The 17,579-nt window shown below is 38.4% G+C and overlaps 1 protein-coding gene across 3 annotated transcripts in view; it reads left to right on the top strand.

Annotated features, from left to right (window-relative positions):
• UXS1 (UDP-glucuronate decarboxylase 1) overlaps nt 1–16,727 on the top strand; it is a 56,064-nt gene extending 39,337 nt beyond the window's left edge. For all 3 annotated transcript variants that reach the window (XM_038133150.1, XM_038133130.1, XM_038133139.1), the window contains 7 exons: nt 18–139; nt 7,411–7,530; nt 9,552–9,595; nt 10,691–10,751; nt 12,177–12,234; nt 14,538–14,641; nt 15,886–16,727. In XM_038133150.1, coding sequence (XP_037989078.1) covers nt 18–139; nt 7,411–7,530; nt 9,552–9,595; nt 10,691–10,751; nt 12,177–12,234; nt 14,538–14,641; nt 15,886–16,017 — 641 coding nt within the window. In that variant the 3' untranslated portion in view covers nt 16,018–16,727. The remainder of the gene's footprint in view (nt 1–17; nt 140–7,410; nt 7,531–9,551; nt 9,596–10,690; nt 10,752–12,176; nt 12,235–14,537; nt 14,642–15,885) is intronic.
• The last annotated feature ends 852 nt before the right edge of the window (nt 16,728–17,579 follow it).

The raw sequence follows: 17,579 nt of genomic DNA, 5'->3' as shown, positions 1-17,579 counted from the left end.
ATTTTTTTTCCCCATAGATCCTGAAGTTCACCCTCAAAATGAGGATTACTGGGGACACGTGAATCCAATAGGTCCAAGAGCCTGCTATGATGAAGGAAAGCGGGTTGCAGAGACCATGTGCTATGCATACATGAAGCAGGTATTAAACTCGTATCAGACTCGGTGTTTTTTCTGTAATTACTGAAGGCCCAATGTATGGCAAGACTGGAATATGTGTATTTAGGGGTAGGAGGGCAAAAGAGAACATCTTGAGTAGGAGCACTTATCCTGTTGTTGCAAAATCTGTTTTCTTTAATGGGAAGGTTTTATTGCTCCCATCTGTTGTGTGTTTTCAGATGAGCAGTCTTCTCGTAGAAAATGTGCTTTAGTGTTCTTAATAGGTATAATATGTCTTTCAGTATAGTAAATAGTTTTTAGACAGATTAAACTGAGGTGACCTTAGTGTGCTTAGAAGTCAATGGGATTGAATGAGGCCATTACTGATAAGTGTGTAATGTTGAAGGAGATAATCAAAATCAGAATATACAGGTAGGAATGGGGAAGGTCTTTAATGAATACTTACATAGAAACAATTTATTTTAAGCACTTTTGAAATGTCTTAAAATTATGTAGGTATAAATTACAGACCTTAATGAATATCTAGCTGTGTAATGCCTGTTTTCAGACAAAGACAGTAACGTGAGGCTAAAAATGCAATTAAAAGTATGTTTAGGAAATAACACATGCCAGTTTCCTTGTGTTTCCTAACCAGCAAGTAGAAACTCATCATTAACTGACGTAGCATTGACTGTTTACCTGTAAGTAAATCTTGCTTAACTGTGGTTCAGCTAAACTCTAGTAGACTATTCAATTAGCAAATATGGCACACTAAAGAAAATGGTATTAGTATTTCTTGTTATTTGCAGCCTTAATATAAAAAAGTATAAATCAAACATACTATATTGTATCGAGTTTTAAACCTTTAAATTATAAAATTTTAAGTACTTTTATAAACCTTGAAAACAGAATCAAGCTGAAGTGGTAAGACTTTAGGAGATGGTGTTTTTATATAGGGTAGTAATTTTGTCTTATTTCTGCTACCAGACAGAGAAGGCAGAGGTTCTGTCTCCTTTGTTCTCTTCTAAATCATTTAAGGTCCAACATGGCAATACTGCTCTCGTTCAGGATGATGTCTCCAGTATTTCACTGTAGCAAAATATTCCTTGTCAGTCTGGAAACCCATTTGCAGTTGAAGGTTGCAGTTTTTATGATAAATTCTTGTGCTGTAGGGTGTTGCATTTTTTGCAGGTTTGTGGTACACAGTGCAGTGTTCTTTTAGAAGGGTATGAGTAGGTAATTTTTAAAATCATGGGCTATGTCTTAAAACCACAGAGTGAGTCTCTGAGATAGCATCTCAGAGATTTTATGCAGGATTTACAATGAATAGGAAAAGTTTATAAGGTGGAACTGCAGTGCATATCTACATTAAGTAGAAACTTATTATGCAAATGACCTGTCTGTCCTAGAGGCAGCTCTGTAGCGTATTTCTTGTGCTTTGTTATGGGTTAGTGAAGTCTGCCCGAGCTTGTCCTAAGTTCAGATATATTCTGAAACACTGCTGAACTGGTGTGGGGAAAAGAGAGGACATGGGTAGTGTTTAGGTGATACACTGTTCCTAGTGGAGAAAACTTTATCTTTTGTAAAGGTCTCATTTCTTCTATGCAGATAAGCATTGTGCTTTTAAGAGGATTTTCAGTAGGAGTGACCTAGCCCCAAACAGTAGTATTTGCAGTATTTCAGGCTAAAATATTTCCAGAATCTCTCAGCTTCAATAAAAATAAGAAACAGGCAAAGTTATTTTGCATTTTTTGCTCATTTCTTAAAAAGATGTCCATCATCCTGCACATTGCTAGGTACCTTAAATACGTAATAGTGTTTCCAAAAATGTGAAGTAAAACTGAATTTCTGCATTAGACTTCAGACAGCTTGTTTGAATCATAATGGTTTTTGAATCTAGTCAAAGTTGACTGTTTGCTGTTGTCAGAGTTCCTCAGAAGCCTGTCCTGACCAAGGTATTTTTAGTGTGTTCTTTTCTGCTAGTGGTGTTGTTTTGTTCACTTATTTTGACCCTGTGAATTAAGTATTTCTTGACATTATCACCTGAAAAAGTGGTGAGAGGGAAGTTTCAGCACACACTATTACAGAATTTTGTGTTTAATTCAGGACTTGCCATTAAATTATCTGTTCAGCCTTAAAAAATTGTAGTTGGCATTCTGGAGCTACCTGGAATTCTTGGTATTAATGTTTGCACCAATACTCTGAATTAGTTTAAATACTGACTAGAATCTGATACTAGCTTCATGGCAGGGATTTTGCATCATCTGCTTAGGTGTATTGTAAATAAAAATACACACCAATTTAAATGCTGTGCATATGAAGTGTGTTTTGTAAACTAGATTTCTTTCTTTTCTTATACTACTGACCTGTAAGGAAATTCTCCAGAGCTGAAGAAACACTTCAGTTTGCTAGGGAATGTTACAGGAAAATTTTTCTTCTCCTTCCACTTTCTTCATCCATTTTTTCATACCAGCAATGTGACTCTGAAAGCTTTGGTGGTAAGAAATGGGCTTGCTTGTGATACAACTATCACATCAAGTGATAGTTTTGGAATTGCCTTAGAATAGGTGAAGTGTTGAGCTGTAAGCATAACATTTCAACTGTAAAATTGTAGGCTGTGTTCAAGGACCTGCATTATGCCCAAAGTATAGAGTTCAGATGCTATAATTGAGGCTATTGAAGGTTGAGGCTATCCTTCCTAGCTTGTTTAGGAGCTTTAGTGTTTATGTAATTCAGATCTCAGCATCACTGTTTCTGAAAAATAATTCTAAAAATCTATTAGTAACAGAGTGTTAATGGCATTTTTTAATACAATTGATGGCACATATAAATAAAATTCCTTGGACCCAGACTCACTATAGAGTATTGCAGCTTAAACACATTGTAGATGGATCCAGTGTACTCAGTGCTAGAAATTCTGCTGTGATTGCAATTCAGAGGTTTGGGAACAATTTTGAGAGTTAATGATCTATGAAATACATGGGAAAGAATATGAATCAGTAAGAAAGGGACTATTAGAGCAAGGAATGCTGACAACAGTCTAAGTAATTTTGGCTGAGACACTGGTAAAGATTTGTGGTCACAGTGATACCCCTTCTACTGTCTGGACTTCCCCAGCAGATTTTTTTAATTCCAGTTGTCTGCTGGAGAGCTGACATTTGTAGCTTTTCTTTTCCTGATCTTTTATGCAGGGAGGTCTGACTCTAACTTGCTGTTTAGGTAGATCCACAGACTTTACAAAGAAGGAAGCACTGGTAATTAGTAGAAGAAGCTTGCCTGGATATCCTTGTGAATTATGGCCACAACATGTCATATTCAAATTGTTTTGGTTAAAAGAAACTTGGTATTTGAATTGTATTGATCTATTTTCTAAGACAGTCACACAAGGAAATACCTGTTCTTAAAAATCTTATAAAATTAAAATATGTCTTTAAAATTAAGGAGTTATTATAGCATCCTTGATACCCTTGATAGTTTCTGGACCTGGGATCTCTAAAACTAAATCACCAGCAAAGACTAATGCTGAAAACCATGGAGACAGCTTTGTTCTGCAAGGGAGACTGCATAATTAATACTACATTTTAACTGACAGCTATAAATTAGTCTTGAGTACTTATTCAGAAGAGCTATCTCTGTAAGCAATAACAACCTTTTCTGCTTCTTTACTGTTTCTTTTCATCTGTACAGGCACAGTCTCTGTGAAGAAATTCATTCTGATAAATAATAGAGTGAGCTGAAGTGTTTTGCTAGTCCACAATCTTGCATTTTATGATCTTGCTCTCAGGCTCTTTTTTGGATTGCTCAAGGAATTTTCTTTCTGATCAATCTGCTGTGGGAAGGCATTGTCTTAAACTGTGAGGACAAAAGGCAGTTGATCACATTTTATCTCAGCATTAAAGATAAATCTCAAGCTCTGTTATGTTTAGCAGTATAAATATGAGCCAAAGAGGGTTTTTTCTTTCTCTAGGATGTAATAAAATACTCTACATGACTTACTGCTGCAAATCTGGGGAAGGAATTGACTTCAATAGTGGGAATATGGTAGAGGTAGTCAGTCATTACTACATGTTATTGATAATATTCAGAGTAACAGGACATAGCTAAGACAGAGTTCATGCAAAAAGGAGTAGAGTTACTCAGCATATAAAAAGGATCACTTCAAATGAGATGTTCATGAAACAGCAAGAGGAGAGTTGTGACAATTTTTAAGTTACTGGCTCTAAAATCTGTCTGTGGAATAGTTTCTTTTGAGGAGACAGATTCCAGTTTTAAAGGGGCAAATGAAAAATTAGCTGAATAGAGAATAGATTTTTCAAAGCAGTAGGCTTCAGGGAAAAGCTTTGCTAGTGATACTATAAATAAAAGGTTGCTCATTTTAAAAGACAACATTACAGTGGGATGAGGTGAATAAATAGAAGGGAGAAGAAATAATGGGTTCATTGTTCCTATGAGTAAGTGCCTACAGAGAGTGTGTTGTTTTTCTTTTCTAGATCCCTTGCTATTTTCCAACCAATACTGGAAAACAAGGCTGCTGCTGTAGCTTGTGCAGTGCAAGAGAGGCTTTTTGGTCAGCATTGTTGAATGAGTTATTTTTATCTTGAATACTAGCTTCCAAGTGCCTTATTTTCTGCACTTGTTATTAATGGCAGTATGTGGAAAGTCCATGTGAAATACAGCCCTTTCCTGAAGGATTCAGTGGCCTTCTTAAGATGAAGTGCTGGGCAAAACAAACGAAGGAGCAGCTCTATAAGAGTATGTATTTCCAAATGCTGTGAAGGCTTTGGGAATGGTTCTGTAATGTGCTGCTGGGAGTATACATTTGAAATGTTACACTGCTGTACTTTTTTAGCTAGCAAGAAATAAAGAGTATGTTCCCAGCTGGTGCATTTTGCATGGAAAGAGCCTTCTGCTCTTTCCAGAGTCTCTTTCAGCAGGAAGGACCCAGTGGATGTTGGGTTTTGCCTCCATTGTGGATACAAGCTTGTTGGACAAAGACTGTGTATCTTTTCCTGTGGCACAATAGTTACCTCCCTTGTTACTGTTAGTTTGCCATTTAGTTGCAGTTGCGAACAAGGTTTGATCATGACAAATGAAATCTTACCTGCAGTTAAATGAAATTGAATGTTGTTTGACTTTCTCCATACTGGGAGGTGTTGGGCCTTACGTGTGCTACTTAGTGTTTCTCATTTCTCAACACCAAGTAGTAGCTGATGTATTGAAGGTCCCTTTTGCCTCTCTCTCGCCTGTAAAAAGCTAGTTCTACTGCTTTGACGAAACATCTTTGAGGATTTGTTTATGAATCACTTGGAGACCTAAGAGAGAAGGTCACATTTTCTTGCGAGTGTCTCTTGTATGTGAAGCTACATTTATTTCCAAGAAAAATGTGTTTCCAGATCTCTTCTGAGTGAAGTGTGTGTGAGCTGCAGCTTTCAGGCAAGGATATACTGACAATACACTTCTTCCACATGCACCCTTTTCCAAGATGACAGCAAGCATTGGTCTAAGCCTTAGTAAAACACATGGAAAATACAAGATGTTCTGTGTATCCTCTGAAGGAATGGTTATGGAAGGAATGTTTGCAACTTTAGAACACTGTGGTTGTGACTTCAGTTGAATCGGAGCACACAGTTTGCTTCAGACAAATTTTTTCCAGTAACTGATACAAGAATGTCTTTTTCTGGGAGATGGGAGGACTAGGTAATATGAGCAGAATACATAGGCCTGTACTGGGGTTGATACCTTCTTCCCTACCTTGTGACTGTCACTTTCAGGTGGTAGCATCTATCTGCTTACAGCACACCATGTTGCTCTGAGCTCAGCAGTATCCTGTTTTAGCTCACAAGGGCCAAACATCCTTCTTGTAGGCTTTATCATAAACTGAGGCTTGTCCCAATGAATGTGTCAATCAAAATAACTCGAGAGATTACTTCAGTCTGCAGTCTCTAACTGTTAAAATGCTTTGTCCAGAAAAGTTCCAGTTTCACATATTTGTTGCATTTTGCTTTGAAGATTTGCAAAATATTCTGTAGGAAGAACTTATGGAAATGATAAAAATGTTTCTCGGAAAAAACTACACCATTAAAGACTTTGATTGTAATGCATGTATTTACACAGCCTAATAAGAAGGGCACTAGAAAACATTGTGGCTATGGTTACAAAACCACTTTACTGCCTTTGTAAAAGTGTGGGGTTTCACCCCCGGATTGGGATGACCCCGAAAGATGGAAAAGTCCCTCCTCCAACCCGTGCCTTCGAAGAAAGACTCAGTAGTCTTCTGTTGTCTGTTCTCAAGGTTGTTTATTGTTGGTTATCTACAAGATTCTTCTCCCTGAACTGCTGTGGCCCGTTCAGCAGCTCAGACAAAGGCACACTGCCCTCTCAGGGGGCTGGTGCCATCTTTTATATCATATATTACGTACTACATGTTTATACCTTTTCTCCAATACCTACTATCTATATTGAATGGTGACTTTCTACTCTAAACCAATCTGTGAGTGCCAACATCACCAAAGACATGGAGGCTAGGAAGGAGAAAGAAAGAGGACAGGGCACACCCAAATCCCTCCATCTTAGATCTCCCGACCCCCATGTACAAAACTTGGACCCCTGCGTACAAGGCTTAAAACCCCCCTGTACAGCACTCAGAAATCCTACCCTTTACTTCATGACTACTTCTACTACAATATCTAAACTTTTGTGACTTCTTGTTCTTCCTGCAAAGTTGGTAAACTGTTCCATGGGTCAGATTCAAAGCCACAGGGGTCTCTGGCTGCATGCCAGGGTCTCAAATGCTTTTGACCTGGGTCTGGAACGTCCGAGAATGTCTGTGGGACATTCTGAGTTCCGACATAAAAGATACTTCTCTGACATGTTCAGCTTTTTTAAAGTATGGACTACTGTAATCTGTGGAAATGTGACCTTGGTACTGTATCTGCTGATTGTGAGACTTCACTTTTATGTGCAAAGAAAGTAGCTAAATCCCAGGTTAAATAAGTTGTTATTGGAAGGGTATTATTGAAAAATCTTAGAAGTTCTTAGTGGAAGAAAATGCACGTGCGAAAATCATGAGCTGTTCTAGCACTGATTTAGATTTGCATTACAAATACTGAGAACTAGTATAAATTACCTTGGTGTATGCACTACATTTTTCAGGAGGGCTGAGGAGACATCTGAAGTGTTTCATTATTAGAAAATAATGCATGTTAAAGCTGAAGGAGGGATTCTTAAAAAGCTTTTGGTCAGGGTAGAGTTTACACTTTTAGAGAGATAGATGCTTTTATTAAGGAAGTAACATTTTTTTTTCTTTGCCTACAGGAAGGAGTTGAAGTGAGGGTTGCCAGAATATTCAATACCTTTGGTCCTCGAATGCATATGAATGATGGAAGAGTTGTCAGTAATTTTATCCTACAAGCTCTGCAGGGAGAACCACTAACAGTAAGTGATGACCTCCTGGTGATATGAGGAACCATTCACTGTTATATCTTGTCCTGATGTGTTGCAAATGAGGATAGATTTTAGACAATACTGATGTTCTCATCCTCCAAAATGTACTGTTCCAGTATACCAAACTTAAATGTATGGAAGTACATGTCTGAAGATATGCTCTGTCGATGGGTTTGATCTTTCCCAGAAAGAAACAAGGCTACCAGTTGAAATTTGCACAAACATTTCAGCAATCTTTATATTGGGGATATAAACAAAATCCAATCATTGCCATGCTGACTAAATTCCAGCAAGAGTGTTATTGTAATAGGGGTTAAAATAGAATGTTCTGCCCAACATCACTGTTCTGTAGGAAATAACTGTTTGATGTTGAAAATTACTGAATCTGAGAAAAGAAGTAAGGGGACAGTTCTTTAGCTGACCACATCAGATAAAATTAATTATCAGCAATAAGCAGTGACTGAGACCTAAAAAAAAATTTAAAAAAAAAATCACTCTTATATCATCACAGAATTTGGCTGACAGGAATACCCAGTGTGTTGATCTGTTTAGAAACTCTATGTATTTGGTCTCTCAGTTCAGAGTACTTGTTCAAATGGGGAAGATAATCTCTTGCGAGAACAGTGTCACTGAGTTGTAGAAATTGTGGCCTATGCAAGCATGGAGATTGCTGTTTTGTTATTGTAAAGGAAGATTTGTTAAGAGAAACTGAAAGATAGAATCTCTATTGTATTTTCCAGCCATTGCCTGTATGTGGGAAAGATAACCACATGGGTGACCTTGCAAAAATCATGTACAAATACTTAGTTGTATAAAACTTATCCCACATGCTATAAGTTAAGCTAAATGCAGGAAGCTCTGCATAAATCTGCTTCCTGATTGGTTGGGAGTCCCTCAGGCTGATATTGTGCTCCTGGTGCATATCTGAATCAGTTTTTGGATAAACTCTTAGACTCCTGATCTTATCCAATGCGTGCTGAAATTGGAATTCTTTTGGGCTCTGAATCAGTCTTGGAGGGCACAAGGCTTACCATGTGGTAGATGGCCTGTGTACCATTGTACTGCCCTTTCTGTCCTCAGGGAAAACAAGCATGCTTTCTTTTCTGTCCTTCCAAAAGCCTTTCTGTTGCAGCAGGTTGATGGCAAAATGTGTGTGTCCCCAGTTAAACTGAAATGTTTTCACCTCTTAACTGTGCCTGCCGATAGCTTTCAGAATGTAAGTATTCATGTTCTAGAGACTTTAGTACTACACTCAGTTAAACTGTGAAAAAAAACAATGGTATCAGATGCCATTCTGAACACTTCAAGTATACATTAAGGTCTGTTTGAACTTCAGCAACTTGCTCCAAACTACCAGCATGTAACCTGAGGAGGCTTCTTTTTTTCCCTTCTAAGGTTTTGATGCAAATCTGTACAGGTGACTTTGTGAGTTGTATCATCTAGAAATTACCTTGCTTCCCATTTCCCTAGATAGTAATATGTAGAGCCACATGATTTTTGATTTTTTTATGTCCTAATTGTTTTAAACACAGTGCTTTTTCTCAACAATTTTTTTAGCGACTGCTGACATTTAGTGGTCTCTTTAAAGCTGACTGTTGTTAAAATCAAAACCGCTCATCATAACCACATCTTAGTAGTCTGAAGTTTGCTTGAAATGTTTGGCACTCTTTTCTGGCTGTGAGTGCAGGCTGCACCTTCTTTCAATGTTCCAGAGGAGGACAAAGCATCACTCTGTCTTACACCCCTGAGAAGGTTTTCTTCATGCAGAGTTCTGGTTAACAAAATGCCTTCGGATATGTTTACAGGAGAGAGATCCAAGAGGAAGACGACCTTCAATAAACTGATACTTTGCCACAGGTTCTGCAAGCACATTTTTTTCCATTCCTTTAACATTGAGCTTGTGTCTCAAGTGTTTCTTCTTGAGGCAATTTTCTAGAATGGTTAGGAGAAAATAATTGGGCTCTAGAGGGCTTCTGTATTTATTAACTTCCCTATTTTTCATGTGATTTTAGGTCTATGGACCTGGAACTCAGACAAGAGCTTTCCAGTATGTCAGGTAAGGCTTGTTTGTTCTGGCTGATAATTTACTTCATGGTTCACTTAGCCTGGTCAGCTTTGTATGCATGTGCATTTGCTTTACTTTTTAAAATAATTTTTTTAATACAAGCACTGAAAAAAACATGCATCCATTGAAATCTGATTTCAGCACTCCTCAGCTGCCCAATCTGCTTTACCGGAGCTCTTAGGATCCAGCTTTACTTTCAGAAGGGAGACATGAAAGTTTTTAAAAATATCAAGGAGAAAAACATTAATTGGTTTAGAATTTTACTTTAGATACTAACATGGTCTTCCCTTCCAGAGGCAGCAACTAACAGACAAGTTTCTAGTGCTGAACAGTTTGTCACTCCTTGCATTTTAATGCAATGCTGCCACCTCGTGTCCTTGGGATTGCTGTGGTTGGTGTGCAGACTGTGCACAAAAAAAAATCTAAAAAAACCTATGCTGGCCTTCTGGGCTGTTTTGAGCATTCTTGGCTTGGAAATATTCTTTCCCTTTGCTGAAGGTAGTATCAGTGGTAATAGGTGTTAAAGAAACCTCATCAGGTCAAAGTACCCATTCCTTTCTTGATTATAAGTCATAATAAAAAGGATCTGGATTTCTACGTCTAGGGCCAGGATGTTACATCTGTGGCTAATAATCCAAAATAACTTTGGGTTGTATTGCTGAGGGAAAGTAACACCAAAATACTCGTTTTTAACAAACTTGGTTTAAGAAATTTGGAAATGAGAAGACAATTCAAACAGCAGGCTTCAAAGCAGGTGGTGTTACGTGCCTCTGCATTACAACTTGCTCTATTCTGTTTGAAATTCATTGGAAATCAGCCTCCAGATATGTTATACTGGATAGTATAACATACTATCCAGTATAACATATATATATATATATGGATACTGGAGAGAAGATGAAATATTAATCATTTTTTAATACTAACACTCAAGAAAACATGCACCCATATAAGTCTGATTTCAGCATTCCTCAGCTGCCTGGTCTGCTTTACTGGAGCTCTTAAGAGTCAGCTCTCTTTTTAGATCAAGAATATTATTTATAGAGAAGTGGAAATTGCCCAAATCTGTTCTTCCCTCTTTTACAGTGATCTTGTGAATGGGTTGGTGGCATTGATGAACAGCAATGTCAGCAGTCCTGTCAACTTGGTGAGTATGAGTGCTTCACTCTCCTGAGTTACAGTGCAGTGGTCAATACCACCTTTATTTTCCTCCTTGTCACTGATACTGATTTCTAGAAAAAACAAATGGAACAAAAAAAAGGTATTTTCATTATGAAGAATGTATTCTCCCATTCTTTTTATAAAATAAGAAGACTGAGCCCCTAGATATTGAGATCTTACAGTTCCAAGAACAGGATAAAGCTGCTGGAGTTTTTGTTTTAGGAAGAAGATGTATGTAATTGGAATATGAAGGGAAAAAATGTGTGGGGCACACATGCAAAGTGCACCAAGAAAATGATTGAAGACTGATTTTAGTGGAAAAAAGCACTGAAGGAATACTTAGCTCTAGATAATGGGAAATAATTTCATACTACCCTCAATTCAAGGAAAATGTGACAGTATTTTGTGGTATAGTTCTCTAATATTGTTTAAAATGCTTGGAACTGAACTTGTCTAGCAAAATTTTTATTCTGTCCTGTTTATTGCCACCTTATTCTTACTAGTGGATTTAAGAATAGAAAAAGGATGCACATCCCAAGTAATTTCTTGTGTATGCCAGCTTTTGCCAAATCAGATGCTCAACTCTGCAGGGCAGTTGTTCACTAGCTTTTCCTTTTCTCCTGTGGCCATATGTTAATTTCTGTGTTTCTATCCAAATGCTGATATGTTTAAACTCTATCTCATGCCTTGTCTTCAGAAGACTCAGTATTTAAGTCCATGTGTATCTTAAGTGCTCAGCTTTTGGTCAAACGAGATGTGGTAAAGAAGAGTTTTTAAACAAGGAAAGCTAGGGATGGAGGGAATTGAGTCTGATGAAGGGGAGCTAATGCTAGCAGAAAGTGTTCAGCATTTGATTATAAAATATTGATCAGGAAATTATGTGCAAGTTGGTTAAAAAAAAGAAAAGGAATATTGTATAGGAAAGCAAAAAGCCCTTATGTATTGATAGGTAAGCTATAGTCGATTCAGAAGCAATTGTTCGCAGCTAAGCGAGCCTGTGTTCCTAACTTTGGATGAACCAAGAACTTAGCACGCTTCTTCATGATACCTCAACTGGGCACAATCCTTGAATCCAGATTTCCAAATGATGTGGCTGTGTGGGCTGCTTGGTGACACAGGCCTTTACTGTGATTGCCAGCTCTTTACAGACTGATTTTATTTTTTTGGGGCAGGAGAGAGGAGGCAGGGAACAACATCTCCCTACATACACTGAATTACCAACATAAATATAATGGAGGACAAATTTTCTAATGAGTAAGGAACTTGTCAAAGGTGGGGTTTTTTTTCAGCAAAGTAGAATAAAGCTTAAAGTTTAGCTTTCTCAGAGTTTAACCTGCCCCTGTTGGAACCATGTCTAGCACGTTTTAAGGTGTTTAATTGTTGTTGAAATGAGCGTCTCTTATATTTGCAGGGAAACCCAGAAGAGCACACTATCCTAGAGTTTGCCCAGTTAATTAAAAAGCTTGTTGGTGAGTACGATTAGTAATTCTTTTGTAAAGTTTATTAAGTACTTATTGTCATTAGATAATTATTACTTGATTAGTGTGTGTAATATGTGCATAATTTAATTAGTCTTTGGATTTCCTAATCATTTTATCAAAGGCATGTAATCAAATCATTAAATATTAATAAGATAATCCATATCATCTCAATTGTCAGTAAACTATTGCATGAAGAGTAGAATGAATACATTTTCTGTGTATCTATGCAATCTATACCCATTAATTTTTATAATGTTTAGACGATTTTTTGGGTTTGTTTTAGCACAAGGACAATACAAAAATGAAATGTAAAATATGTGAATGAAAATGTCCTGCCTAATATCTTAGCTGCAATAGAGATACTTCAGGAAGGTGATTCTTCACAGTTGTGTAGACTGTGGTCCTTCAACTACCATTGAAAGCCTCCTGCTGTGGCAACAGTCTTTCTCTGTTCTTTTCACTGTTTCTGACAGTGATTCTTGAAAGGGTTGACAGCACCTGGGAAGAAAACACTGTGGCTTCCTCCTCATTCTAGCTCTGACACCTGTAGCAAATCAGAGCTCTCAAGAATGGAAGGAAATCGTTGTGCTTGGTCTTCTAGTGTGGCTCCCTAATGAGATGAAACATCCGGCTGCCATTAGCCGAGGGCTTTTAGTCTGTACATTCCAGAAGTGCTTCTGGCAGATCTGAAAAACACGAGTTCAGACATATAACACGGAAGTTGATGCATGTGTTGTTTCTAATAAAAGACTGCTCCCTCTGGAAAACTTTTGTGAATGCTCAGATCAGGGAAGGAAATAGAAAAATCACAGCACCAAACCCATCAGACACATAGATTAATTGTCACCTCTGTTTGTCTGTTCACAAACAACTTGATGTGTTCCAGTCCACTTGGGGAGGCGGTTTATTTCTAAAATGGCATGTAAACTATTTGCTAGATTTGGGTAGAAGAATTGGCTTCTTTCTATGTGTTGTTCTGAGGAAAGCAAGTGCTTGGTTATTTAAATCAGGCTGGAGATTATGGGCAAAAAGAAACTGATGCCCTTTTGTAATGCCGAAGTGCTAACAATCATGGAATGATTGAGGTTGGAAAGGACGTCTAGAGGTCACTTGGACCAGCCCCTCAGGTCAGGCAGGGCAACCTACAACCAGCAGTGGCTCAGGACCATGTGCAGATGGCTTTTAATTATCTCCAAGGGTAGAGTCTCCATATCCTCCTTGGGCCATATGTGTTTCAGTTTGTGCCCACTGTCTCTGATCTGTCACTGGGCATCACTGGAAGGAGCCTGGCTTTCTCTTCTTAATCCCCCCCATCTGGTATTTATACACATGGATTAAATTCCCCATAGCCTTTTCTTGTCCAGATTGAAGAGCCCCAGGTGTTTTAACCTCTCCTCATGTTCCAGTCCTTTCATCATCACCATGGCCCCTTTGTTGCACTCACTCTGTATGTCCCTGTCTCTCTTGTACTGGGGAGCCTAGAACTGGACCCAGTTCTCCATCTGGATCTCATCAGTGCTGATTAGTGGGAAAGCTGATCTCCCTTGTCCTGCTGGCAGCATTTCTGCAGCCCAAAGATATAATTCACCTTCTTTGTGGCAAGTGCACATGGGTTCATATTCAGCTTGGAGCCCACCAGGACCCTCAGTCCTTTCCTGCCAAGTTGTAGTCCAGCTGGTTGGCCTCAGCCTGTACTTCCCCAGATTCAGGACTTTGAACTCATTGAATTTCATGAGGTTCCTGTGAGCCCTTTCTCCAGCCACCTTTCTCAAGCTCTGGATGGCAGCACAGTGCTCTGGTGTATCAGCAATTCAGTTTTGACCCTTGGGGTACAGGTCGAGTTACCAGTCTCCAACTAATCACCATCCTCTGGGCCTGGCCATGCAGTTTTCAGTCCTCACTGCTCATCCAGCTCTCAGTGAGGGTGTTATGGGAGACAGTGTCAAAAGCATCACTGAAGTCAAAGCTGGTGATATCCACTGCTCTGTCCTTCAGTACTGAAACAGTCATTTCCTCCTAGAAGGTTAATAGACTGGTCTGTGAGCGTAACTTGATTTTTGTGAATCTATGCTGAAATCTTTGTGAAATGCTTTGTGAACCCATGTTGCTGTGGAACAGGTGGATCACCCAGCTGTTGCATGCAGTGCACCTGTGTCTGTGCAAAGCATTTCATTGGTTGAATTATGAAGCAGAGAGCTGCAGAAAAGACCTGCTGCTCCAGTTGGTAGAAAAGACGTAAATGGGAAGCATAGTGAATTGCAGATGATAAATCACAGTGTCTTGTTTTATAGGCAGTGGGAGTGAAATCCAGTTTCTCTCAGAAGCACAGGATGATCCTCAGAAACGAAAACCTGATATCAGAAAAGCCAAGTTACTGCTTGGCTGGGAACCCGTGGTATGTACATATGAATTACTGTTGCTGTGTGGTAAAACACCAGGAGGCAGAGGGGGCTGGGGAGAAGGGCACATAATATCAGTACATTTCCCCTACTGGAATATCTGCCTAATGCCATCTCCAGAACAGTTTTAAAATTTCAACTTTTTCACTTGCATGTTATGAGATGATTACCTTTCTGTAAGCCCAATGAATCATTTGCAGTGTGTGGTACATAGTTACTTACATTACCAAGCCCGTAGCTAATGGGTTTGCTGGTGTTGCTGCAATCCTCATTCCTGTTGTGGCAATAGGAGTTGGTTTGCTTGGAGAAGTAAGATCTGCCTAGAAAAAGTGTGACTTTCATAGCCAGCTCCCCATTCTAACTAGCACAATGGTTTGTAGCCTTCTTTAAATTTGCGGACAAAAATCATTCCAGGAACCATGTGAACCTTCCTATTAAATGTAAGCCTAATAATAGAAAGAGATCCTGACCCTTCTGAAAGGATTCACAGAGGCACCTGATATTGATAGACCTTGTCTGACAGCACAAGAGTGATAGCAAATTGTTGCAAACACAGAAGGTTTAGCTTTTGCATTTTTGGCCTTCTGTGTTTGGCACAGGCAGTAAGAAAACTTGCTCTGAAGTAGCAGTACAGAGTTGGTACAGCAAGGCAAGCAGTTTCTGTGTTGCTGTTTTTATCTTCCTGTACTGATGATGGTGTCAGCAAGCATGTCAGAGCATATGGCTCCTGAGAAAACAACTCCTCTGTTGTTCCTGTCTCCATATTCTATGCCTGTATTTAAGCACTGCAATTTGTAGGATTACAATTATTTGTATAGGATTTAAGAATATCAAATGAGATACTGGATGCCAGCTTTATACCATGCTGCAAAAGAGGATCTTAAACCTTATAAACAGAAGGGGCTTAAATGCTGTGTGTTTGTCTCTTTCAATGCATTAGGAACTGAAAGTAGAATTATGCATGTCTGTTTTGATACTAAACAGACCCATCATAACCGTGTGTGAGATTTAAATTTGTTGGGTTTTTCGACTTATGTCAGAAAATACATATGCTGTTTAAGAGCTCAGCTGCATCAGCTGTGAGGAGATGTAACCAGCATGTGGTGCTCTTAATACTTAGATTGGCTAAGAGTGAGATTCCCTGGCTCCCTTGTGATAGCTGTTTTATAAAAGATACTGTTGTGAAATGAGCTGATGTGAACCTAGAGTGATACGATTCTCTCCTCACTTTTGGGAACAGGTCCCATTGGAAGAAGGTTTGAATAAAGCAATTCATTACTTCCGTAAAGAACTTGAATATCAGGCAAACAATCAGTATATTCCCAAACCAAAACCTGCAAGGATGAAAAAAGGAAGAACAAGACATAACTGAAGACTATTAGTTGGACAGAAAATTCCCTGCTTGACATTTGACGGATGTAATTTTTTTTAATTTTTTTTTTTTTTTTTTGAGAGAGAGACTTTAAAACAGGTATCATGAAGAACGAACTGGAATTTCATTCTGAAGCTTGCTTTAAAGAAGTGGATGTGCCTAAAAATAACATAAATATTCCCTTTCCCTGCAAATCTTGCCTTGCACTTTTTAAATCTGTCTTTTTATGTAAAATAGAGTAGAAGCATCTTTTAGTATCTTCAAGTTTTATATCTTGATGTGAGATCATTTTGTTGTGACTGTCCTTGACAGTTTTATTTACTGGTTTCTTTGTGAAGCTGATGATAAACACAAATGGGATGAAAAATGCCAATTTATTTATAAAATGGGTACTATAAAATATGAGATGTTCTACTATGCATAAGAAAAAAACTAGTGGTATTGTCAGGTGAGAGACACTGACATCTGCATATAGAAGAGTTTAAAAGAATTCTGTATGAGAGCTTTATGTATTCTTTAAAGGAGAGATTTTTTCAAAAGTTCAGTTTTAGTTGTACACTTGAATTTGAGATATTTTCATTGATTACCATGGATAAGGATATTTTGAATCACTACTGTGTTGTGCGTACTCTGGGAATAAAGTTAATGTATTATTGGTTACAGTGGTTGAATATGCTATTTTAATAAAATACTGAAACTTCTGTTTGCTAGTTTCAAGGTTTCACTGTGGGCATTTCTCTGGATTTGCACATCTGTGGATTTATTGCGTATTAAATATGAAGTAACAGTCTGTAAATAATCCACTCAAAGTTAATAACTTTGGTCTTGCATTGCTTTTCTCCTAACAGATGTATAGTAAGGGCTGCAGGATGTCTGTTGGAATAGATCTAACTAAACCATCCTGATTTATTCCAATTCAGGTAGTTGATGGTGATGCAAGAATCTAATATTTCTTTAAACCATGGAGCCTAACTTCAGCCTTCCTGAGGAAATACTGAGGAAGTGTTTCTATTTTAAGCAGTTACCAAAGTTCCAGTAAATGCTTTCCACTTTGGTAACTGTGCCCTGTTATCTTAGAAAAAAAAAAAACCAAAACCAACCAAAAAACAACCAAGAAAACCTTCAATTCCCCTTATTTTTAGTATTTCTCCTAGTTTTTAAAAGGTATTTACAAGGTGTTTTGGCTTAGTGCCAAAAACTGAATTGAAAATTGAATTTCAAAATTGAAAATCGTAAACCTCATCAAGCAAAGTGACCTGACTTTATCTCATTAGAGCTTGATGTTTTTATTTGCTTTTGAGTATCTCTAGGTTGATGGTAAATTGGGAGTTAGAGTAGCAGTGATGTTATGCCCAGCCCTGGGAAGACTCCAAGAGCAGTGTGGCATTTAGGCCCCTTTGTCCGAGCTGTCTGCCAGAGCCTCACAGTGCTTGCATGGTTTGGAGTCCTATCCAGTGTGTCTGCTAAAGTTCCCAGAGACCCCAGTGCTGGGGTTGCTGCATTCATTGCTGTACCCTGCCTGGAGTGGGGCTGCAGGGATCCTTTTAAGACTAATAGGTTTT

This window comes from Motacilla alba, chromosome 1 (genome assembly GCF_015832195.1).
Source record: "Motacilla alba alba isolate MOTALB_02 chromosome 1, Motacilla_alba_V1.0_pri, whole genome shotgun sequence".
Classification (NCBI taxonomy): domain Eukaryota; kingdom Metazoa; phylum Chordata; class Aves; order Passeriformes; family Motacillidae; genus Motacilla; species Motacilla alba.
This window is presented reverse-complemented; position numbering and strand designations above follow the sequence as displayed.